Source organism: Silurus meridionalis, chromosome 18, assembly GCF_014805685.1.
Source record: "Silurus meridionalis isolate SWU-2019-XX chromosome 18, ASM1480568v1, whole genome shotgun sequence".
NCBI classification, from domain to species: domain Eukaryota; kingdom Metazoa; phylum Chordata; class Actinopteri; order Siluriformes; family Siluridae; genus Silurus; species Silurus meridionalis.
This window is the reverse complement of record NC_060901.1, coordinates 9,696,151-9,721,928: the sequence shown is the minus strand read 5'-3', so window position 1 is coordinate 9,721,928 and position 25,778 is coordinate 9,696,151. Positions and strand designations below refer to the sequence as shown.

General features: G+C 36.6%; 1 protein-coding gene across 1 annotated transcript; it reads left to right on the top strand.

The window, feature by feature from the left end:
• Nucleotides 1-447: 447 nt before the first annotated feature.
• mdfic (MyoD family inhibitor domain containing) lies at nucleotides 448-22,193 on the top strand. Its single transcript, XM_046874208.1, has 5 exons — nucleotides 448-633; nucleotides 1,035-1,202; nucleotides 3,667-3,801; nucleotides 18,347-18,610; nucleotides 21,687-22,193. The coding sequence occupies exons 2-5, from the start codon at nucleotides 1,112-1,114 to the stop codon at nucleotides 21,944-21,946; spliced, it is 750 nt and encodes a 249-aa protein (XP_046730164.1). The 5' UTR covers nucleotides 448-633; nucleotides 1,035-1,111; the 3' UTR covers nucleotides 21,947-22,193.
• Nucleotides 22,194-25,778: the final 3,585 nt, after the last annotated feature.

The following is a 25,778-nucleotide window of genomic DNA, read 5'->3' as shown; positions in this document are numbered from 1 at the left end:
CTTTTAGATATTGTAATGTTTTGTGAATATATGAACAGCTGGATTGTTTTGGTGAATATATAAATGAATGGGTTGTGCTACAGTGACCATATCATTTTATAAAAAAATCAATAATACTATTAATTTCTATTCTGATAAAACTCTATAGGGAAAGGACAATATTACGTTTAATTATGTTGTAGTAGGCAGTAACTACTTTGCCCTGAGATGAGCTGGCACTGGATGTGCCACAGCTGGGCACAAGCCACCTGGGAACTGTTTAACAGTGAGGAAAGAAAAGTATTCGTTTATTAATGATAATTAAATGTATAAACAACAGTCTCTTGGTGTGTAAATGCTTGTCAAAAAGAAGCCTAAACGGTTGTATAGTTTTATGTGGAAACTCAATAAGAAAAAAGTGGGGGAAAATCCGCCATGTTCTCTGTGCGCGCGTGTGCGTGAGTGGGGCAGGCGGGCGCGCGCGCGCGGGCTCTAGCTGTGTGCAGCTGGCCGAGCGCGCGGAATCCGGATATGATGAAAACGTTTCAGTTCGAGTTTTCTTCAGATTCACTCACGACTCCGAGTCGCTTCAAAACTTCGCTGCTAGCCGGAAATGCTCTTTTCAACAGAAGTTTATTTTACCCCGAAAAGCAGGTGATTTCTTATTTTCTTTCTCTCTTTTTTTTCCCCTCTGAAATCAGTCACAGTTTAAACACGGCGAGATTTGCCGGAGGATGATTAATCAGGAGGCTCCTTGAACTGAAGCAGTGCAGTTGACATGTGTGAAAGGTAACATTACCCAAACCCTTGTTGTTTTATTATTTAAAAGCGCTCTCCTTGGTCAAATCTGACTTTAAACTTTAGTGGTTAACATGTCGCAAAGTGAAATTTGAGTGAGTGAACTGTTTACATGCTCAAACAGAAGAAGGAAAGGGCTAAAAACTTTCCACTTGAGTTTAACGACATCTTGCCGGCTGACGTCACTTTTCTCCTCAGAAAGCAGAGGATTCGTAGCTCGGGTTTTATCTTCGGGTTTTTGCGTTTTTCTTTGACAGGGTCGACGGCTGACACAGAACGGTTGGCAGTGTGTTTGTTTCGGGTGTGTACCGTATCTCCACAAGAGGTCTGGCTCATGTCCGCGGAGACAGTGTTACCTCCGGAGGGGCCTGTAGGTCCGGACAAGCGAGAGCATGAGACGAGTCTGCTGCTGGCTACCTCCCAAGGTGAGAGAGGGCTGAGTTAATGTTCCTGACAGCTATTCCATCAGCTTTTGCTTACACACTGTGTAACCGAGTTCAAAACTCATCACTGCACTTTTCACATTCATTCTGCCTTTCTGCAGTATGCACTGAGAAAGCAGCAATGGGCCTTAACGTGTTGGCTGTACTGTTTACATGCACAGTGTGGCAGGTCTGTGTTTATAAATATACTGATTAAGCAGTTTTGTTAAGCTTAGTTGTGAAAAAAAACATGCAAGTGAAATGCTTCCAAATCTGTTGGAGGTGTAAGCAGTTATACTAAAGTCACTTCTTCCTGTACAACATGTTTCAGAACTTCCGTTTAAAAAAATGTGTATATAAATATGTCATGCCAATAGTATGTGGACCCCAGGCTACACCTGACCATCACAGCCATATCTGGCTATTCCTCAGACTGATTTCTCTGTAAAAACGAATTACTTCCAGAATTAAGATTTCCTTTACACAAACTAACGAGCTCCAACATGTTCCAGGATGCAGACAGCTCGTGCATAAAAGATCCATTAAGGCAAGATTGATGTAAATTACCACTAAACCTTAACCTCTACCCAACTGAACACCCATGGGATGAATTGGAGCACGGGCTACACCGCAGACCTCCTAACCCTACATCAGTGATTGACCTCACTGCTCTGGTGGATAAATGATCAGAAATCCTTTTACCACACTCCAAAATGAGAAAAAGATGAGTGAACATTAGTAAAACTGCAAAGCGGACTAAATCTGGAGTGAGATTTTCACCCAGCACATATGGATGTGATGCTCAGGTCCGCATATGTAGTGACTTTTTAAAGTGAGGTTATACTGTACATAGTCTTTTTGAATGTTGAATATGGGCACAACTGTGTGATATAATATAATATCTTTACACTGATAATCAAATTCCTTAAAACAGTTCACTGCTTATAATATAACTTCAGAAATGGGCAGATCCTCCCTCTTGTGCTGCCTTGTAGCTGTGCTAGGGTTATGCCAGGTTAGCAAAAGTTGGTTAGTCGGCTAATATTGATTTACCCTCCTGTTTAATGACAGATGTTTTCCACTCCAGATGAAACACTCTGTGATTCTTTACACACAAGGAAGTGCTCTTAAAATGCTTTCAAAGTTTGAGTCTGTTTAGCCACCATACCTTCCTTAATGGGTGGTTCCAATAAGAATGGTAATATTTTTTATTGTTTTATGAACTTGAGCTTGAGAGAGTGTTTTTTTTAACAGGACCACCAGCAATTATAGTTTTTAATTAACTTTTTAGTTGCTGGTGAGATGTTCACAAAAAAAAAATAAGCCTTGTCTCATTTTTTTTGGGCACTGAAGCGTTAACCAGACTATTTATACAAAGCATCATTACAGTACTGTCAAAAATAGCAAAGTAGGACAAAGTAAGCAATCACCAGCTTTGCCTGCAAATGGATAATCAGGAGACCTTGAAAGCCTCACAGTTAACACTGGATTTCCCTTTTAGGTGCAGAGAGTAGAACAATTCATTTTAAACTGTAATCACTAAATACCGTGATGCATTACACGTTGGGCATACTGCAAGTGTGCATCGATTCATGAAGTCATTGTCTGTATAAAGGCTTTCCATAAATCAGCCCTGGGCTCTGGTAACACTGTATTCATCTCTGAATATGAAGCTACTTCAGCATGTCAGCCATTTGGTGTTGATGGTCCAGGAAAGTAGTTCTGCTGACTCATATTGCATTTTTCTCACTGAAAGCTTACACAGTTCCATTTCTCAAGTTCAAGAGAAACAAAGTTAAACAAATAATGTCTTTTCTTCAGAAGACTGACATTTTAATTTATTGTGATCTTACTTTTATTTCAGTGAACATTTATTCATGATAATCAGCCCTTTCTCTTTTATAGTTTTAGTATTAAAGTAATTATATATTTTTGTAATGAATCAGATATGCAGTTGTACAAAGTAATGAAGCACTAATAACTAGAAGGAAGACGCAGCAAAAAAAAGAAAGAAAAAGGCAGTTTATAATTTAAATTTTTTATAAAGTTTTCTGTCAATGGCCTGCTCTTTACACCAGTATATAAAATGTAAAAGTAACCTGTTTCTTTTAGATTACAGGCAGTTATGCATTTTGCTGACTTTATACTTGTATTTTTTTCAGTTCAGATAAATGCTGTTTTCATGCCTGTAAAAACCTTGGCAGGTATTGCATACCTTGGAGGAAAGTTGAGAAAATTAGATCCAGAGTTCTGGCTTGTACCTCATCACCCACACTGTTCTGCAACAACTCACTAAATAAATCCGTTTTATCTGGCAAATTAAAGATATTCTGTTATTTCTGATACAGAACCAAACCATTCATTTTTTTCCCTTATATTGACGACCTTGTAAAGGGTGGATATATTGTATACTTAATGTGTTCTCAATTGGATTATGTCTAATATATTTTTTGTAATTTTTTCATAGACACATGCCACACTGATGATAAAGGATTACCGGAAACCACAGAGACGAACACAACTCTGTCTTCCAGAGACCATTGTGCTGATGGGCAAGTGGGCACGAATACGGATAACCCCACCCATGCTGAACCTATACGGAGTAAGTGTTAATTTGTAGATTAAACACTGACATAGCAAATTAATTATTTATTTATTTGAAGCTAGAAACTGTAGCCAATATGATGGTGGGAAGTGTTGTATTTGAGCTCTTATGTACAGTTTAATGGTAGAGAAACTGTTTCACACTTGAAAGAAAGGTGAAGGGGTGGTTAAAGCACAGTATTTCCCACAGATTTGGTCGTAAGTAAGTAAATATATGGGAAAAAATAAAAAGCAAACTGAAGCAACTTGTGGATGTTTTCTGGCTGGTGGTAAATGTGAAGGTTGATGCCATTACATATTATGCTAATTGCTAAAACAGTTTAGTCTGAAATGTTGTTGTCTCTGCCAGGTGGTTACAACTTTATTTTTAAATAATTAGCAAAGATTCCAAGTCATGCCATGTATTAAGTACTGTACAAACCCTTTGTCCAACAAAAATGTATCACTTTTATAAAACTTTTGTGTTTTTGCCTTACCCATTTTTAAATTGATCATGTAGGTTAAAATGATTTGCTTTTAAAACAGCACAAGACTGCTATTCAGCTGTATACTAAATAATAAGAGCAACAAAGACATGAACATTAACCTGAATATGCTCTAGCTCTTTTCTGCACTTTTTGAATCAATCACGTTTCAGCTCCTTGATGACCCTTCAGATTCATCTGTCAAGGGTTTTGGTCACCTGGTGTCTGACAGTATTAATGTACCACAATGTGGGTTTAAAGAAAGGTTCACCCCAGAGAAGCAAACACATTTTATATATTGCCAAGCTTTAAGAGTTTTAAGATCCAACATGTAAATAGCATTGCTGCTTTACTGTCCTCTAATAGCTGGCTGCAGAAGTGCAGTTCAGGAAGTACATTTAAATTGTTCTACCCTGTGGAGAAAAATACAAGACTGGGATTTAAATATAAGGCACTGAGAAGACAGGAGAAAGGGGCAGACACAGACAAGACAAGGCAGAGTATAATTTGGCTGACAAAAATCTAAATCAAATATAATATTGTATTTTTATATACTGTATGAATATAGAGGCATTCTTTAAAAATCTTGCTTATTAGGTGATAAATGTCTTTATTTTGCATTGGGCTATACCCTAAAAAGACTCAGAGGTGAGAAGATTTAATTATAAAGCCTGTTTAATTTAATAACTATTAGAATTATAGCCTGTTTGATGTATTTATTTTTAAATATCAAAGATAAATTGATGGTTTGCCTCATTTACTTGCCTCATATGAAAGAGTGCTATATTTATAGGATGCGAACATCACTACTCAAGCGACTTAACTTTCCTATTATTATATTGCACTTTTTCATCAAACAGTCTCTGAAGCAAACAAAATAGTGTCTTTTTTTAAATTAACTCATTAAAATTGTAATTAATTTAATGGACTAGTTATTAAACTAATAGCTATGGTGGTGTTTGATGAGCTCTGTTATTAAGATGCATGGACAGAGAAATATTTTTTAATCATTTACATACACAATGAGACCAACTTTGATAAAGAATTATTGTGCCATAAACTACAAAGCATGCAAGTTTGGATCTTGTGAAGAATGATCAGCATGGATATCAATGTTTCATAGCATCAATACATACTATACTCAATCATATCACAACAACTCATTAAAGTAGTTTTAATCTTGTAAACACTGTTTGCTGACACTTTGTTGATTTAAAAATTTTCCTTGTATATTTGCTTTAGTTCTAATATCCTTGCCTGTTATCTACAGTGCTTGAGTTTGATTATGCAAATTGTTGTTGTGAATGTAGTGCTGTATGCTTTATTAGTAAGATGTTTACAAAGAGAATGGCCTGTTTTTGTTTAAACCCACGATCCTACTACATGCAACAGTTAAGTTGGATAATGGTTGATAATTCTACATGTGGTTTCCTGGCCAAAGCCTTCTCTTTGAGAGCTGTTTGAGTAAGGAAATCCCATTGTGGTTTGGCATGGGCATTGGCTGGCCTGGATCTGGGAATCGCAGCTAAGAACTTGAGCTTGATGACTTGGAAAGCCTTTTACATGTTAAAGTTTTGCACATATTTTAACTGCACTTCAGTATAAACAATCCTATGTTTTCAAAAAAAAAAAGGTTAGTAAAATGTTTGACCAGGGTCTGAGAGTTTCATTCATTGAGCCTGAAGGATTTACAAAGTTGTATGTAAGTTTTATACAAATAGACTCGCATCAATAGGTATGAATGGAAAAGATGTTTAATTTCTGAATTCCCCCTGCACTGGTAGGAAATAATTATGGAACCAGATTTGAAACAGAGGTTGTGATTGGAAATTTCTCAACACTTGTTTTGAAGAGGAAAATTACAAACACACCCTCTTCCTACAGTTCCATTGTGTGGAGTGCAAAAACCCAAGTTTCATGCTGTATGCTTTGTCAGAGAGTGTCCTCTCTCTCTCTCTCTCTCTCTCTCTCTCTCTCTCTCTCTCTCTCTCTCTCTAATCGTCATAAACATATGCAAGCACACCTTCCCACACACAAAATCATAATAGACATAACACATCAGAAACGTGACAGTTTATCAATTTTTGCAGTTATAGTTTTCATATATAAAACTCACTTATTCACCGGACATGGCTAAGGCCATGTTTTTATTTGTGGTACATCATGCTAAAGGTAAACTGAAATTTGTTGGTGTGTATGCAGACATGTATCTCACACCCCTCACATTTCAGCAATAATTTTAGTATATCTTCTCAAGGGACAATACTATAGAAATGAAACTTGGATATATTTTAGATAGTCATTGTGCAGCTTGTATTGCAGTACATATTTACTGTCCTTTATTATTGTCCATTATTGTCCAAATAGCTGGCAACAAAAGTGGGTACACCCTAAGTGATAACGGCTGTATGTCGTGTAACCACGCAAAGCCACATGTCCAATTTATCATGTTCATGCTTTTGTCTGCCTTTCAGGACCATAGAAACTTGTGTATCTTGTATTAGAGCAGTTAAAATTTGGTGCTTTGAGTACAATTCTCTCATACTGACCACTGTTCAACATGGCACCTTATGGCAAAGACTCTCTGAGGATTTGAGAATTAAAATTGTTGCTCTCCACAAAGATTCTGAGGCCGAAGGAAGATTAGTAACACCCTGAAATTGAGTTACAGTACAGTGGCCAGGGTCATACAGAGGTTTTCCAAAACAGGTTCTACTTGGAAAAGGCCTCACAAGTGTCGATCAAAGAAGTTGAGTCCTCGTGCTGTGCGTCAGGTGCAGAAGCTGCTTCAAAAAACAGACGCATGAGTGCTGCAGCATTGCTTTAGAGATTGTAGAAGCGTCAAGTCCGCTTGTCTGTGCTCAGACCATACACCACACACTGCAGCAGGTCGGTTTGCATGGCCGACGTCCAAGAAGGAATCCACTTCTGAAGCTGGCTCACAAGAAAGCCCACTAACAGCTTGCTGAAGACAACTTGTCCAAGAGCATGAATTACTGGAACAATGTACTGTGGTCTGATTAGACCAATATAAAAGATTGTTTGGCTCAGATGGTATCCAGCATGTGTGGCGATGTCCTGGTGAGGAGTAACAAGAAAATTGTGCATGGTGGTGGTAGCATCATGGTCTGGGGCTGCATGAGTGCTTCTGGGATTGAGAAGCTGCAGTTCATTAAGGGAAACATGGATTTCAACATGTACTGTGACATTCAGATGCAGAACATGATGCCCTCCCATCAGAAACTGGGCTGAACGGCAGTTTTCCAACATAATAACAATATCAAAAACACTCCGCCAAGATAACTGCCTTGCTGAAGAAGGTGATGGAGTGGCGAAGAATGTCTCCAGACCTGATGCCTATTGAGCACTTGTGGGGCATCCTTAAGTGGTAGATGTAGAAGCGCCATGTGTCTAACATTCAGCAGCTTTGTAATGTAATTATGGAAGAGTAGAATAGGATCCTAGCAAAAACCTGTTCAGCTCTTGTGAATTCCATGCCGAGGATTAAGGCAGTGCCAGATAACAATGGTGCTCACACAAAATATTAGGGCTGCAGCAACTAATCGATAATAATAGATAATGAAAATGTCAACGATGCCGTTATTGATCAGCTGGGCTGCTCAGGTTACGGGTTAGCATGACGGCAAGATAACAGCCGCTTGCGAAATGGCGGAGAGTACAGGTCAAACGGCAGCAGGAAAAAGTATGTCCCAAGTCATCCAAGACATGGGAGCATTTTATATTAAACGCAACAAAGAACACTCTAACCTGCAAGTTATGCAAAGCGGAGCTTGTGTAGCATGAAAGTACCACAGTAATGCACGAGCACGTGAAAAGAAAACACACTGGTGTCACGGATGAAGGTGGCACATTGTGTGAAATGGTATAGTTTCATTGAGTGCTATTGTGTAAACTGGCATTTGTTTACCAATGCATATTATTTCCTTTTATTTAAATTTTTTATCAAGCCTTTTTACTTGCTGCAGTTTTTCTGTTCCAATCTCTTTTTATAGCATCTGTCTATTACAACAGTTAACTTGTCTGTTTTCAAATGTGATATAGTGCAGCTTTACCACGTTTAAATGCTTGTTTTCAATGATTGCATAATTTATCCATATCATTTAATTATTATACAGAATTAAATTATATATTCCAGGTGCTTATATCGTCACAAATTAACAAAATGTCTGTCTATATTTTTAACCAATTGTCAAAACAATGTAATATATTTATTTGATTTTTTTTTTTTTTTTTTTACCAATTTGCCATCTGCAATTATCATTAAAAACAATACAAATGTTGATTAACACAGATTGCTTCACCTTGCATACTCAAATGCTGTATTTTTTTTTTTTACAGAGAGAAACAACCCAGCATGAGTAAATTTGTTTAAAGGATTAATCCCCCATGCACTCCTCAACAAGCAGCTACTATAATCATTATAAAGTGTCAAAATTAAAGATAGTTAACCTCAATATGTGGCTTTTGCATTTTTTTAGCTATACTTTTATACATAAATACCCTGAAATAGGGTTTATATATATATATATATAATATATATATATATATATATATATACTCAACTAAATAAAGTAGGGTTTTTTTTTTATCCGATTAAACGGAAAATAATTGTCCGATTGATACATTATCAAAATAATCGTTAGTTGTAGCCCTACAAAATATCAACACAGAAATAATAGTGGTTATTTTGGTTAATATTTATTTTTAGATGACAGTAAATCTGTACTGCTATACAAGCTGCACATACTACTCTAAAATATATAAAATTTAATTTCTACAGTATTGTCCCTTGAGAACTTTTTTATATATACAGTGGAACCCGCTTATCTCGACCTCGGTTAACTCGACAACCCTATTAAGTCGACGTTTTTGAAGTGGAACCGCCAAATTCTCGCTTTGTCTTAGCATTTTTTATCGGTTATGTCGAACCCTAATATCTCGAGCACAAGGGGGGAAAAATTTGCCATTTAACGTCGGTTATCTTGGTGCAGCCGCAGAAGAACTCGCGAAAGTGGCGGAAAAATCAAGGCTTACAGGTGTTGTATTGTATACTGGTGAATCTCTGCTGTTAGTTAGTGCACATATGCCTTTTGTTGTTAAATGTTATGCGATGAACGGGAGGCGAAAGCCGCGCTTGGCGGCGCGGAACGTGGGATGAGCAGCAAAAGCATAGAATGAACACCGGCAGGATCGGGGGGGAATCCGCGGTGCGTTTTGGGAAGAAAAGAGCAGCCGTTGAGAGAGTGCCGGTGGGAAGACACGTACCGGGATACACATGAGCGATAACGACCGCCGTGAACCAACATATACCAACAATAACGGATGGTGAGAGTGTGGAAGTTTAAATAGGAGCTGGTGATGATGATAAACGAGCACCATATGTGCGCGATTGAAGCCGGGAGCTTCAGAGAAAGCGGCCGAGAAAGCACCTGTCACGCTAAAGGGGGCCGAAGGGGGCGTGGCAGGTGGATTCCTGACAGATAAACATGTACTGTATTTTTATAGCATGCCTTCATCAAACAAATCACGGCAACGCTGTTGTGTAAAAAAAAACTTCAAAAACACGTGCATGCACATTCTCATTTATTAACGCACATCATGTACATAAAGAAATTTCAAGCACATTAATATATTGCCGCCATTTTGATTTTCCTTTATCTCGATCATCGGTTAACTCGATGCTTTTTGGCAACCCACTAGGACATCGACATAACCGGGTTCCACTGTGTATGTGTATATATATATAATACACACACACACACACACACACAAACATATACTTTTGTTTGTGTGTGTGTGAGTGTGTGTAAAACGGTACACAAAATTCACAGTTCAGTACGGTTTGGGGAAGAATTGCAACACACAATTTCTTGTTTTTATTAATAAATTTGTTATTATTAATACTTGTGACCATCAACAGTTCAACAGTTGCAAATGCCTGCTTGGTTAAATATTATATAAAATATATATTTATAAAAATTAAATAGAATAAATCTAATTAATCCAATACACTTTATTATATAGATTAAATTGAGCAACCAATTAAATTTGAACAAATTATTTTGATTAAATAAAATTGAGTAAATATTTTACATTAAAATTTTACCTGTTTTTATTTCAGCATACTTTTTCACATGTTTTCACTCCTTCCAGCCTTCATTCATTTACTCCCATGATATGTGGAATCGTTAGGAATTTCTCCTTTTATGAGAAATTCTTCCTGGTTAGCGGCTAGCGCTATGGATTCTTTAACGTTTTCATGCATGCACAAAACAAATCTTATTTCTGTTACGTGAGTAGCCACAGTGACACTGCGCTAAAAAATATTTCATTAGTGTCTTTTTTTTTTTTTAATACCCCTGGCATTGCTGTGTATGTTTTTAAGTATAATTATAAAAATAAATAAAAATTGGCTCAAAGTGCAAGCCGGATAATAAATAAACAAACAAAATTTTGCAAACTTGCAAAAGGATTGCACCAAGCCCTGTACTGCAAATGTTAGGTATGACTACCGTTACACCCATAATATAAATATAAATATCTCTCCTCAAGAATTGTGATAAAATTCTTCAATTCTAACTTTGTATCTGCTCAACTGCAACTGCACATCTTCCTAAAACATGTTTATTAATAAAGCTTTCTGATTGCTATTAACCATGCAGGTTATGTACATGTACATTGTACATTGTGAAGATGTAGTAAAGCTCACTTCTTTCTGGGAAATTGGCTTTATTATGAAACATGTGACAGACAAGTGTTCTTGTGTCCTAATATAATCTACTTCATGCAGATTGTGTGTAGGATTTGTGTTTTTCCAGGTGTTCAGAATATTAACATGTTAATATTGTATATCATTTATAATGAGATTAGTTACAGCTAATAATTTATGAATATGTAAATGACTGATTTCAGTTTACAGCATTCCTGAAAGGGTTGAAATGCAATTAAACAGGGAAAATTTTTAAAAGTTTTAGTTTTGATTATTGAATTTGTATTATTAATTATGTCATTGTCGAGTCGTTAATTTAATCGTTAGTTTTAAATCATGGTGTAAATCTATTTCAATTCCCAAAACTACACAGAATTGACAAATACAATTAAATACAATTTTTAACAATTAATTGTTAAATTTATCATTTTGTTGATGTATTGATTTGTTTTGATGTGTTGGGTTTTTTCCCCTTGTGTAATGTTTTTTTTTTTAATTTTATTATAAAATTTTTATTTCACTTCACATTTAGACTTTCGAATAAGCTTCGAATTACACTGGAAAAAAACGGAATTGCAAGAAAAATGAAAAGTTGGAATTAGGAAAATGTGGCAGAAACGGGCTTCCATAGTGTTTACCTGTACAGAGCGCTCCAGAGTTTAGCGGGTGGTGTGTCTGTAATAATAGTCCGTGGGGAAACGCAGTGCTCAGTGTTAAATGGACTAAGCATTGAGGTAGATAATTTGCCTTGATGCATTTTTGTATTCGTATTACTCGAGGAATAGTTTTAGGCCTAATTAAAAAAAACATCAAATAATATAGCAGCATATGTTTCCTTGATCCTGCATATTCTAATCGCTTTAGTTTTAAAGAATGGCTTAATATCGTTCACGCTACACAGAATGCTAATTTTGTCTGATCACATGCCTCCAACGTAAGGGCCCATTAGAACAGAAGGCTAATTTTCAAGTGATTACTTCGCAGTGGGTCATGAAATCAAAGCGGTATAAATAGGGTGAAATGCTAGAACAGAGGTTGATTAAAATAGCCATTGTGATTCTACCTCTGTGATAATTATTTTCTCATTGTCTTGGGTGTAGATACAATTCATATGGAAAATTTCAAGCATTTTAATTAGCATTCTGCCAATGCCTAAACGTTCCAAAGAATTTCAGCATGTTGGATTTAGTCCAATTATCTCATTCATGCATCCATTTCTTTCCAAGTAATCAAAGTGTGTTTGACTTTTCTCAACTTTACAATGCCATTATGTCAATATATTCTGTGCAGAAACAAAATAAGGAACCTCAGCCTTCTTAAACAAGGTAAGCTCATTGTGAAAGGGAAGTTTACTTATGAAAATATGAGGTGTGTGTGTGTGTGTGTGTGTGTGTGTGTGTGTGTGTCCACTGTGGTTTTTGCATTATATAAAAAAGCTAGTATTTTGTATGAGGACTGTGAGTTACTTTACAGCCACACAGAACACGGCCTGCCTTAGAATCAACCAAAGCAAGAATTGGTGCCTTTCAGTGAGAGGGGGGCCTTCAAATGATAGTAGAGCAGGGGGATTACTGGCCTTCTAACAGGGTTTTGGCTTCAACATTAAGGTTAAACCCCTTTTCTATTACAGAGATCTCTGGTGATGTGGCCCCCACTGGCCCTGCATGTTTGCAGGTTCACTGGCTCCGTAGAAGGTCATTCCGTCAGGCCTCTGATCACTCAGGAGTGACCAGGGAGCCGAAGTGCACACAGCGCTAAAATCGATACAGCCGTCTCCTGTTAAAAAGCCACTCAGACACACAAGCTTCTCTGTCCTTTAACCTGATTTTTAGGCTTAAGGTCTTGATTGGCACCCTAAAGCCAGAGCTCACTGACCCACAGCTGTCATATTAGTCCTGTTAATGTTAGAGATTGATACAGAGCAAATAAAGGAACCATGTCGATAGGTGTTTTTTTTTATGAACTGTCCAGTCTCTAGTGGACTGGGGAAAAGTGCTTCTTTCCCAGATCCCATGCTCCTTTTTTTCCTGGCTACTGATACAAAACTCATCATTCTTGTGTCTGTTTGTAAAGCTGATGTATAACACTGTTGGACTCTGGCTAGTTTGTTTTTGGTGAGCCCACAGCCCTGGACAACTTTTTTTTTTTTGGAAGCTTGTTGGAATCTGTGAGTCATCTGTGTAACTGAAACTGAAAATACCTCTCTCCTTCCATCTTGCCCCTTTCGCCACTGTGTTGCTGGGTATGTGTTTGGAGTTGTTCAGGAGGCTGGGTGGAGTGCATTGGTGCTGGCAGCTGCCACAGCAGCCTGGGCTGAGGCACGTCATAACTGATCTTTCGAGAAAATGTGGTAGCTGTGTAAAAGGACTAAATCTGTACAAGATGTGCATTTTACAGCTGCACTTGTGGTAAAGTTTTGCAATTACTGCATTCCACTATTTTCCCAGAATACACCCAGATTGTAAGAAAAAGCCTTAGAGTTTATATAGGTAACAGAAAAACTAAAAAAACAAAAAAAGGAGAAAACCCTGAGTACATTTTATTATCCCAGTGTGTTATTTGGGTCTCTTCGTTTTGCATTGTGATGATGATGGCACAATAAAAAAGAGACTTCAGAGCCTGGATTCAGACTCTTGAAAACTGAAAAAAAAAAATTTCTCAGTCCATGTTATTTGACACAAATTGTCACTCACTGAATGAGTTAATGATTTCTATAGCAGTCAGACATGTTAATCGCAGTAAATACAATTTTGAAATCAAAGAATGATTGATGATTGCCTCTGCTTTCCCTGGAGCTGCGAAAGATTTCTTCCACAAGAATCCCCACTCTTGTCTTTCAAGTTGCCTTCTCCACTATAAAATGTAATTAAGCAGAACAAGGTCCGAAGGGGCTATTTTTTTTTTCCACTCAATCAGCAGCCAAATTACCAAATTTGAAATTAGTAAATCCCAGATGCCTGGCTTTCCTCATCGTTATTAAAGGAGGAGGCAGGCAGGGGCAGAAACAGTGGGTGAGTGTGAATGAGGGTGATTTGGAATATCAGACAGTTGTCAAGTGTCAAGTTTATACAGGAGGGGTGTGTAGAACCTTTACATTATTGTCATTTCTACAGTTTATTTAAGGGAATAAATTTGCATGACTTACAGAATAGAAATGTAGTATTACTGAGCAATTAAGTAATATGGCCTGTTATGGCTGTGTTTCATTTTCAGCTTCAAGTGGGGGGGGAAATAAGATAATGTGTATAGATGCATGAAATTGTCAAACAATATAAGAAATTGTATATCTTTTTGTTTTACAGGGGTGCTATGCAAATGCTATACTTTACTTGGATTATTTTTGAGTCAGAGTAGGTCAAGGCAGAAGCAGATAGTGTTTGTGTGGTAGTGAGATCTAAAGGTCTGTATGTGGGAATGCATTCCTTTTTTATTTCAATCCCATTCATTCCTAAAGGAATTTTGATTTCTAAAATATTCATGCATTTATTTTTGTTCATCCTTCATATTCCCTAATAAAGATATTTAGTTATATTTCCTGAAATGTTACCTGCTTGGCCAAGAGTTAATAAAGAATATATAAGTAATTTATATGAAAACAAACCCTTGTTTGAGTTCTAAATATAGAAGTGAAATATATGAAATATATATCCCAGATTATACACACCAGCCACAGTACATGTGCTTGAATGTCCACAATTCTTTCATTTAGGTTTTCATTGTCCCATGAGCTTCATATCTGACCTCCCTCTTCAGCCTGCAGGAGAACTGCCCCTGTCATGAATTGCTGGACTTCTGTATTACACCAGTCCCAATGCACACCTCCAGTGTGATCACTATTTTTAAACCACACTGCTTAGTGAAGAAAGTTCTTGTTATGAGTTGGAAGGTCAGCTCATGTGTGGGGTTTGAATTGTTAGTAATAATGTACATTATATATATATATATATATATATATATATATATATATATATATATATATATATATAATTATTATTATTTTTTTTTTACATAATCTTATTGTTTTTGTGTTATATGTATGGGTATGAAATATATAGTTTCTAATGAGAAGAATATCCCTTTGAATAGAAAGGACTTGCATGAGCAAGTGTGTTTGTTTGGAAGAAAAAATGCCACCTCGGGCTGTGTATTTTTATTTATTTTTTATTGAAGACAGAATCCTGGCTAGTAAGTTACTGCATATTTTCTAAAGGAGACATTCAGTCTGGGGGCAGACACAGGAGGATAAATGAAATATTTTTATTTGGATATATTATGAAACTGAGATGACAGGAGAATATAAATAAATCATTTTGGATGAGTTTATCCTAATATACGTCTCTCCCTTTAGACAGGACAAACCTTTTTGAAGGGACTATACATATATACATTACCTATATGTACACTAATTATATACATCATGTAAAATTATTTGAATTAAAAAACTACAGTAAAATCACTGCAGCACTGTTTATTTTTTTTCCCATGTTAAGTTATTATCGCTTAATATTTCTAGCTATTTAGAAATGATTAATGCGTCGCTCTGTTATTTAGCTGGATGACTCAACAGAGGTCTGAAATGAATTATTGGATGTTACAGCTGGTGCACATTTCTATAAACAAATCTTTATTTCACTAAACAAAACCAAATATACAATATACTGCCAAATAAGCGGTGAAATGCAGAAGTCTAACCTTTTTTTTCTATTTGTGATTCAGCTTCCCACTGATAGTAGTGTAAATGAGTGGGTGTACCTGGCTTTCCTTACTTCTGTGTTTTTTTTTTTTTGGGTGGGGGGGTTTCTTTAAATATTTAACCCAGTCTTGTTTATGCTGCACCTATGATATTCATACATATTCGTTCTTGGGAGGTCTGTGATGCTCTGGCTCTGGGTCTTTGGGGTACAATTTGAAATTCTTCCAATGGAGCTATTTTCCGTGACACAAAAAAAAACGATAGTGTTTATCCACAGTTTTACATAGAGAGCGCCGCAGCAGCGATGCCGCTTCACTCCGTGTTCCTTCTGCATGGTCCCTGTGTGGGGTATTCGCCGAACACATGGTGACAAATGGCAATTATATTTGTGTGTTCTTCATGAATCCATCAAACATTGGCCTTTTAAAAATGCTCCCAAGATATTTCAGCCTGTCAGATGCAGGGAACCAAATTGGGATGCTGCTTAGACAGTCAAGAAGCACTCACCCCCAGTTTGCCTGTGATGTGTTTGACAGAGTGAGTAAAGGAATACCATGTATTATTCAACTACAAATGTACACTCTCAACAGTTGTTGATGTGTTGAAAACTGAGCAGTTAGAAGTCCAATTAACCCCCCATTTCTGATCATGGTGTTTTAATGCAACCTGTCAACTTGTATACAACAGCCCTTGGGATAATAATTTTTTTTTTCTGGTTAGTTGCATCTGTTTGGATCTCTACTATGATGAGCTTAAAGCATTATTCATAGTTCATATTGATTATCCATGAATTTGGCTTTCCACCTTAAATTTGAATGTTTTATATATATAGATATTATACACAAATTTTTTACTGAATTACTGAACTTTACCTGTTTGTCAGCTGAGAATTCGAAATGTACCCTAAAACAGTCATTCCTGTATAACAGTGGTCCCCAACCCCCGGGCGGGTCAATTGGTACCGGGCGTAACACATGTGGTGTAACACACAATACATTACCGCTAAATTGAAACCCCGAAGCCAGCCAAAAATGACCAAAAAAAACCATCACAATGGATTCACGTTTATTATTATATATAGAAAATAACAGTTTTTATGCCGGTCATATCATTTTATTTTGTTGTATTTATCCGCCACTCCATAATGGCCAGTGGGAAATCTATTGCGTGAATCTATTGTCTGGCATTAATCCGGTCCATGGCTCAAAAAAGGTTGGGGACCGCTGGTGTAATCTGAAGAATTTCTTGTTGTGTCTTTAGTTTGACAATGTGTTGTATCCGTTCCATTTTTTTAGATGCAGACATAATTTTTGTCTGATTCTGTTCTGAACAAGTGTTCATCAACACTTGTAAAGTCATCAAATTTGACCAGCAGCTGCATGAAATAATAGCCATGACCTTATTGTGCATGTTTGGTGTTGGACATATCTCTTGTTTAGGAGAACATGCTTGTAGATTGGCTAGAGGATGAAGATCCAGGCTCTGCCTGTGTTTAATTGCATTGTTTTACATTTGCATTCTTGTCCGAGATCTCCCTCGGTGATGTGTTGTTAAAAAGCAGTGGGCTGCATTTTTTCTGCCTCTTGTTAACTGTAATTGCACTTGTTGGTGTTCTGATGATTAAAAAAAAAAAAAAAAGACAAGAAAAAAAAGCTGTTCTCTTGCTGACTTCATTGAAAAGTTCAGTCTTTTTGCAAATCAATGCTTATTTGCAAGCTGTTGAAAAAGTTGGATTATGATTACTGTTGTATAGACTTGCATAAAGAAAATGCAAAGTGAAACTGAAGAATGTACAGGAGCAAAGAAAGATGAATAATTCAGAGCTCAATAAGTGTCTGAGGTGTGACTCCTTCTCTGATACAGATGGTGAGGAAGGCTGCTCTCCCAGTAGAGTTAATACACAGGAGAATGCCATTGCTCCTTTTTTCTCAGGTAGATCAGTTCATCCCAGCACCTTCTCAAGCCTGTAACATGTGAGGATGTGAGTGAATGTACATCATGGCAGCGTGGACCTTATTATGAGCAAAGATGACATGAAAGTCAAATTCTTAGTCAGTGAAGGCTGCTGTTCTGGATGGACAGACCTCTGATAATGGATCACAGCAGGTTTTTTTTTTTTTTTCATCCTTACAAATCCAAAACCTACATGGCTTTTAATTTTTTCTTGATGCAAGCCTAATGTACTGGTTCACTGTTGAAGTAACTGCATTTACAAACAGGCTACATCACCCAAACACTAACTTTAGATAGATAAGACTCGCCTGTGGCTATAGGCTGGCATTTTACCCCCCTGTTTTTATTTTTATTTATTTTTTTTTTTTTTAAGAAACACATGCCTATTTTGATTACCACTCCCTTTTGCACCCATGTGTGTGTCCTCTAAAGTATTATCTTTTTCAGTTTGTGTTGTGTTGAAAGATGATTCGAATATAAGATCCGAATGATGTGCAATTATATATTTTGGGTAATAATTTGATATTTTGGGGAATAATTGATAAGTTATTTGACACTAATCTACATGTAATTCTAAAGCATATAACATTTTTAGCATTGTGACTAAAACTAAATCTCTCTCTCTTTCTCTCTCTCTCTTTTTCTTTCTCACTCTCTCTCTCTCTTTCTTCAACTCTGTGTGTGTGCGTGCGTGTGTGTGCAGCCCAGCCTCAACCCAGTGATGGAGAGGCCACACGACTGCACAATGGCCTCCACCCAGGCATGAGCAATGGCCACAGAACTTCACCAGGAACCACACAGCCTGCAGCCTCTTCTGCTTCCTTTTCTGAGACGAGAAAACCTCCACCCCCTGTCTCTCAGTGCATGCAGAAAAAACTCCGCTCCAGCCTGTCCGTCAACAGTGACAGCAGCAGGAGGAGCAAAGGCAGTTCCACAGGCTCCCACAAACCGGGCTCATCTCCAGAGGGTAAGCAATATCGCACGCACATACACACACACACACACACACACACACACACACACACACACACAAATATTTTTATAAGCTCAGTAATTTTGCATAATTATTGCTCAAACCTTTTAAGCTCTTTCTTCTCTTTGGTCTTGCAAACAAAGCCACAACTATAATCACTATTTTTGATGAATTTAGTCAAAATTCAATTCTTTATAATTATCTCCGTAGATGTTTTTATTATTATTATTTGGTGGATATGTATCATTGCTCACAAGGCTAAAATTGTGCAAGGTCTTTGATCATTCAAAAAGCAGCTTGCACCTTGTCAGGTTTGATGATGATTTGAATGCTGTAATGAAGGCGCTCACCAGTGCATTAGTAATGGTCACCAAGGTGCGACCTTTTAACAAGGCTATGGAGAGTAGGGGGTCTACCATATGTCAGCTCCACCTCTGCATGGGCTCTCATTCTCCTCTCTCACAGTGTCCTCTCATTAAGATCTGCTCTGTGGCTCGCCAACACACACCTCTGCCCATTTCAGCTCGTCGCACACATGCACAGAGACAGTACTGTCTCACACCCCCCACTTTGGCATAGTGCTCTTCCATGCTGCCCTTTATACTAACATTTAGAATGAAGCAGATGTCCATTGTGTAGTTACATGATATGTTCGTTTGGGGGGGTTTAATAACCGAAATTTTGTGTAACTTCAAAACATGCATAGATTTCTGTTTTCTTAAAAAATAAAGTTGCAACATGCTTATCAATGTTAAGTTCAGTTATGGTAGAGAAAGAATGTGGCATAGATTTTGTGTCCCTATTGATTCGACCGAATTGTCTGTTTTAATAGCATCATGCCATCAACTTGTTAATTGGTAAGAAAGGGGGGAAAAAAGCCACTTCAATAAGTCTCATTACTGCGCTTGTGTCTGTTATTTGTAGAATTGTGGTCTAAATCAATATGCTCACTCAAGTATTTATTTCCCACTGGAGAACAGCAATCTGTTGTGTTTTAATGTTTACATGGATTAACATAATCCGTTTGCATGGGAAATTAGCTACTAAACAGGTGGGAAAGCAGAAGAATAAAGCCTTACAAGGAGGTGCTCAGGGGATTCTGCTTTTTTGCATTCTTGGCTTCCATGTCTGCCAGTTATATTAAAATGTGATAACTGCAACCTTTAATTGAGAGCTGCTTTGTTTCGTGAATCGTTTAGGACCTTGAGTTCTAGTAAGTTTGTGTTGTAGGCATGCACTCATTTCAGTTCTCTGGCAAATTTAATTAGGGCAGCAGAGTCCACCGAATAGCTGCTATTCAATATTTTATATTACTATAGTTATCTCTTGTCTCTACTCCTCAGTGCAGCCAAATATTTTCCCCCGGAATGTTTATAATTTTTTCAAATTGCATGTATGCTGGTTAAGTTTGCTGTGTGAAATGTTTTGTGAGGTCCTGAGGAAAAAAAAAAAAATAAAAAAATTTTTTTTTTATATATATATATATATATATATATATATATATATATATATATATATATATATATATATATATATATCCTTACATTTTACCTACTTGACTGGGCATTATAAGTTGCTGTCTCTGCCTGTCTTTGGCTCCCCTGTCATTTGGGGTCTGAAGAATAGAAAAAAAGAAAAGACTTTCTTCATTTCAATGTTCCTACACAATTCACTGTTCTGTGCCAGATCCATCTTGTTTTATGTCAGGCTGCCCCTCTTTTTGATGTTAGCCTCTGGGTTTTTCCAGATGTCTCATGCTGTTTCCTCTGAGGTGCTCAGGCTGGTTTGGGTTTCTTAAATTCTGGACTTTTTCAGCTACAGCTGACATTAAGAATAACATGTTCCTAGAAGTGATGTCAGTTTTGCAGGCCTGCTTGTCTCCTGCGTATATTACCAAGCCTCTTATTCCTTACGTTTCATAATAATCACTGCCGATTAATTTTGCATGCAAGGGAATGCATGAAGCACCGTTTTAGAAACTACCAGTAGAAATCTGACATAAGGTTTGCAAACTTTGAATTGCAAACCTTGTTTAAAAAAAAAAAAAAAAAAAGTAAACAATCAATTTAATTTGCAAGTCTGACATATGGCAGTGTCTAAGTTTCTGAATATAATGTCTCTAACTTTTCAGGATTTTTAATGGTGCATTTTACTTTTAGTGAATCTGCATGTAAGCAGGGATATTTCCTTTTCTTATAAAATACTGATTATACAAACATGAGCATTCAGGGGTCTTGAGGCTGAGCTGCTCTCTTTATTCTTCTTATGGCAGCTCCAGTCAGACTGAATAGTCTTCCTGACAGCTCACGTGAACTGATGAAAGCCATGCTCATGTACTGTTTGGAATAACAATCGAACCAATTTCTCGAAAAAATAAATAAAGTCCTATTACCTGGTTCAAAGTTGGCAAAACTATGCCTAGTGAGATGTAACTGTTTAATATGCCTCTAATATTGTTTTGTTCAGAAATCAAGATGCTACTCAATGTAGAACATGTATTTCACTAAGTGAAAAACATCTGCATCTTCTATGCCATTGTAACCGCAGAAAAGCTGTGTATCTGTCATCTTAAACATCTATAATTTGAAATCATGTGCTGCTTTCTTATAAGAGGTCAGGAAAGAGGTTAAATGTTAATCACGGATGAGAGAAACGGTAGCGTTAATGCAATTTGCCAGGGAAAATCTCGGACACTGCTAATCAGCTTTACGTGATCAAGCCTGTGCTCTTGCATGATGATAACCCCATTATTCCCAAAGCTACTAATCAGCCATAAAGTGGAATTCATTCCTTTGAATTTCTCTGATTCTTCCCATCTTTCCTCCCTGCTTAGCTGGTATCCACCCTACTCTCTCTCGCACACCCACGCAGTTATTTTGTGATTCATAAGTCGGTCAAAATGTACTGAAAATGCATAATTATTTTCAATATGGATGTTTTTTTTAAGGATGTAGGAGTCTGTTTGTGTTCTGTAAATTTATTATATGTTTTTGATTATGTATATGGGCACATTTGGTCTTACTAATATTTTTTTCTCTGTTAATTGAACTGTCTTTTCTTAACCGGTTAGTGGGAGCAGACTGTTGTGTGCACTGCATCCTAGCCTGCCTGTTCTGTGAGTTCCTCACCCTTTGCAACATGGTGGTGGCTCAGGCATCATGCGGAGCTTGCACATCAGAGGTTTGCTGCTGTTGCTGCTGCGCAGACGACCTGGGAGACGACTGCAACTGCCCTTGCGACATGGACTGCGGCATTATGGACGCCTGCTGCGAATCCTCTGACTGCCTCGAAATCTGCATGGAGTGTTGTGGCATCTGCTTTCCCACATAAAAGCCTGTTTGCCAGTGGATAGCGCATAGAGAGAGAGAGACATTCAGTGTGTGACAGCACACACATGTGCATGTATATTTGTATTTTGTGTTTGATAACTATGCATATACGTAAACAAAAAAAAAATACAAGTCTGGCCTTCATCGAACAAACAGATACTTTATTGCTTTGACTCCATACGTTCTAAAGTGTTTGTGTATGTAAATATTATGACTCAGTTATTCTATTATTTGTTATAAACTTTTTTTTTTTTTTTTTTACTCCCGAATTGTTGCCACCTACAGCATGAGCAAATATCACATTATAATATAATCATTACACCACACTGATTCAAAATTAATTGGGCAAAGTACTTGTCTTTTCAAGCTGTAAGTAATAACCATATTTTCTCCCCAACAATTTTTGGGGGGATTTTTAAATCTTTTTTTTTTTTTTTTTATATTTAAAAATAATGCAAACAATTGATCATTTCTGTGGAGAAAAATAAAATAGTTCTAGAAATTTTCTTTGACAAAGTACATGTAGTTTGACTTTTAAGATGTACACGTCATTTTTTTCTAAAAGCAAGACAATCAACGTGCTTAAACAAAATGTTTCCAAGTATATAATGCAGATTTATGTAGATCTCGGAGTATGATTGTCATTAGTACAGATAGAGTCGTGTGTTTAACTCCAATGTGTACAAAGGAAAAAACAAAACCAGCATCAGCAAAATACATTATGATGATTGGATCCATGAATTGCACTAAACACTACGATAATAAAGTCCAAACCAAGGTTGTTTACTTGACCATAGATGGGTCTCTAAACAAAATCATGAGCCAGACTATACCTGTAAATCAACACTGAAATGTTCTCAGAAACAGATTTGACCGCTGTTTAATGAGCAAACATGAGAATATAAATGAGGTTTAAGTAAAATGCATAGACGAGAGGTCTAGGATACCTTTATAAGTTTTTGACGACCTTGTTGCACATAGAGGATGATGCAATTCACCAAATAATATTTGTTTTAATAATTAAATCAATGCTACTTATTTTTAAATCTGTTCAGCATAGCATTCATTGTGCATGCCCTTCAGAATATATATTTATTTTTGCTCATTGCAATGAATAATGTCAACAATTCTGGAGACGTCTTTTAGTTGACTAGGTCTGTCTTGGTGTTTTGTTTCTAACTCAGTTTAAACCATGATTGCGTATTTCATGTATTACTCTAGATTATATTAGGGTAGGTTTCAAACTACTATGCTCTAAAACAACACTGTAATTTCCACAGATTCATGACTCTTATGCAGTAGAGGTCTAGGCTCTGTGTTTTATGGGTATTCTTTTTTTTTTTTTTTTTACTACTCAACAGCCTGTTTTTATTTTTCAGTGGTCTTTCTTTAAGCATTGTCTACTGTATCTTCATTCATTACAGGCCCCTCATTTTGTGTTTGATAGGATGGTGTAAAAAACGCTAATAATGAATTCTGAAAGTTTTTTCGGGAGAAAAAAAAAGTTATTCAAAATAGGATATTCTTTGTAGACAGTCCTTTGTTTCAATGTAGCTTAACAATAATGAATGCCATTTCTTGTCATTGTTTTCATTCCTTTTTGAAATAACCAGACAGTGTTTTCCTACAAGTCTTGTTGTTCATTACTTTATAAACTTTTTTTTCAACCTTTGTTAAAGTAAAAGCATAGCGCGTTCTTACCTTAAATACTGGACATATTATTCAAAACTATACATTCCTGAAGCCTTTTTTTTTTTAGGTTGGTTGTACATGTATTCGTTAATCTAGATGAAATGATTGATGTTTATGCTGACTGTTACGTTTTGCTGTCATAATGGCCCTCATTCATTAATGTTACTTACAGCCAAAGCGTTTTTTTATTTTATTTTTATAAACATTTTCATTATTTATCAGTTTTATCTTTTGGTGACTCAGTATGATCAGACATGCATCTGGTTAGTGTGCGAGGAAAAAAATGTGAGCAGTCTACTTTACCACTGCTTGATTTGTAGTGACATTACTTAAATCTACATCGTAAGCGATTGTAACAGTATATATATATATACATACACACAGTACAGACCAAAAGTTTGGACACACCTTCTCATTCAAAGAGTTTTCTTTATTTTCATGACTATGAAAATTGTAGATTCACACTGAAGGCATCAAAACTATGAATTAACACATGAGGAATTATATACATAACAAAAAAGTGTGAAACAACTAAAAAATGTCATATTCTAGGTTCTTCAAAGTAGCCACCTTTTGCTTTGATTACTGCTTTGCACACTCTTGGCATTCTCTTGATGAGCTTTAAGAGGTAGTCACCTGAAATGGTCTTCCAACAGTCTTGAAGGAGTTCCCGAGATGCTTGGGACTTGTTGGCCCTTTGCCTTCACTCTGCGGTCCAGCTCACCCTAAACCATCTCGATTGGGTTCAGGTCCGGTGACTGTGGAGGCCAGGTCATCTGGCGCAGCACCCCATCACTCTCCTTCTTGGTCAAATAGCCCTTGATGCCTTCAGTGTGACTCTACAATTTTCATAGTCATGAAAATAAAGAAAACTCTTTGAATGAGAAGGTGTGTCCAAACTTTTGGTCTGTACTGTGTGTGTGTATATATATATATATATATATATATATATATATATATATATATAATTTTGCATTTTTTTAATATATGGAATATAGTAGAAAAAATGTAAATCTATTAAATAATCATTTTTGTGCATTAGTGAACCTCATACACATATACACTGTATGGACGAGATTTTGTGGACATGTGACCATAAAACTCGTATTTGATTTTTGAACATTCCCGTCTACATTTATTCCCCAGTCTCCGTTATAAAAACCGCCACTCTTATGGGAAGGTGTTCCACTAGACTATGGAGTGTGCTTGTGGAGAACTGCTCATTCAGCCTTAATGGTGTCAGTAAAGTCAGGTACTGATGTCTGATGAGGAGGACAGTTCATTCTAAAGGTGTTCAGTAGGTTTGAGGTCAGAGATCTATAGCAGGCTACTGCAGATCTTTCACTCCAACCGATGTAAACCATCTTCATGGAGCTCGGTTTGTGCACATGCTCATTGTCACGCTGGAGCAGATGTAAGTGGCCAAATTTACCGCTACTGCACCCGAATGCATCCTATGCAATTGTGACTCTTTGTAGCTAAAGTTTGTGGAAGAAACATGACTGGAAAAGTCAGGTGTCCCAATACTTTAGTTCATATAGCGTAGCTAATGGGGTTTGATATAGCAGTGTAAAAATGCTGAGTGATCTGTGCTCAAATTATCATTTGTTTTGATGTTCATCACTTTCCTGAATCAGATTTCATAATTTTTTTTTGTGCACACAAATCTGTGCTCATCTCTACATAACTATGATGAATAAGGGCCACTATGTTGCAATTGACACGTTTGGTACGTCCTGTGTTTTAGAAATTATTTTTTGTTTGTTTTTTTGTTTTTAAACTGACTCATCTCTGTTAAATATAAGACTGACTCATCTCTGTTAAATGTAAGACATTACTTGCTAAACTGCACTTTTTAAAGAGGGACAGGATTGGAATTAGAAATTAGAAATGTTTGATGCACTAAACTTTTTTTAATCTCAATGAACAAAATTCCTTATATAAAAGTCACCTTTTTTTGTATTATTTTAGCTCTGAGCCACTGCTGGGTGTTTGATAAACAAACTTCAAAAACTTTAAAAATTCAAATTATTTCTTTTTTTTTTTCTTTTTCTTTGATACTTTAAACAAGCAATTATTAACCATACATTTACTATTTGTTTGGTGTGTGAAACACTTGAAATAACATAGCACTTCTTTAG

Bases quoted from the DNA above. Each gene is read 5' to 3' on its own strand.
- mdfic (XM_046874208.1), top strand. From the start codon at position 1,112: ATGTCCGCGGAGACAGTGTTACCTCCGGAGGGGCCTGTAGGTCCGGAC. The intron at 3,802-18,346 runs GTAAGTGTTAAT...GTGTGTGTGCAG, and splicing joins CCATGCTGAACCTATACGGA to CCCAGCCTCAACCCAGTGAT. The intron at 18,611-21,686 runs GTAAGCAATATC...TTAACCGGTTAG, and splicing joins ACCGGGCTCATCTCCAGAGG to TGGGAGCAGACTGTTGTGTG.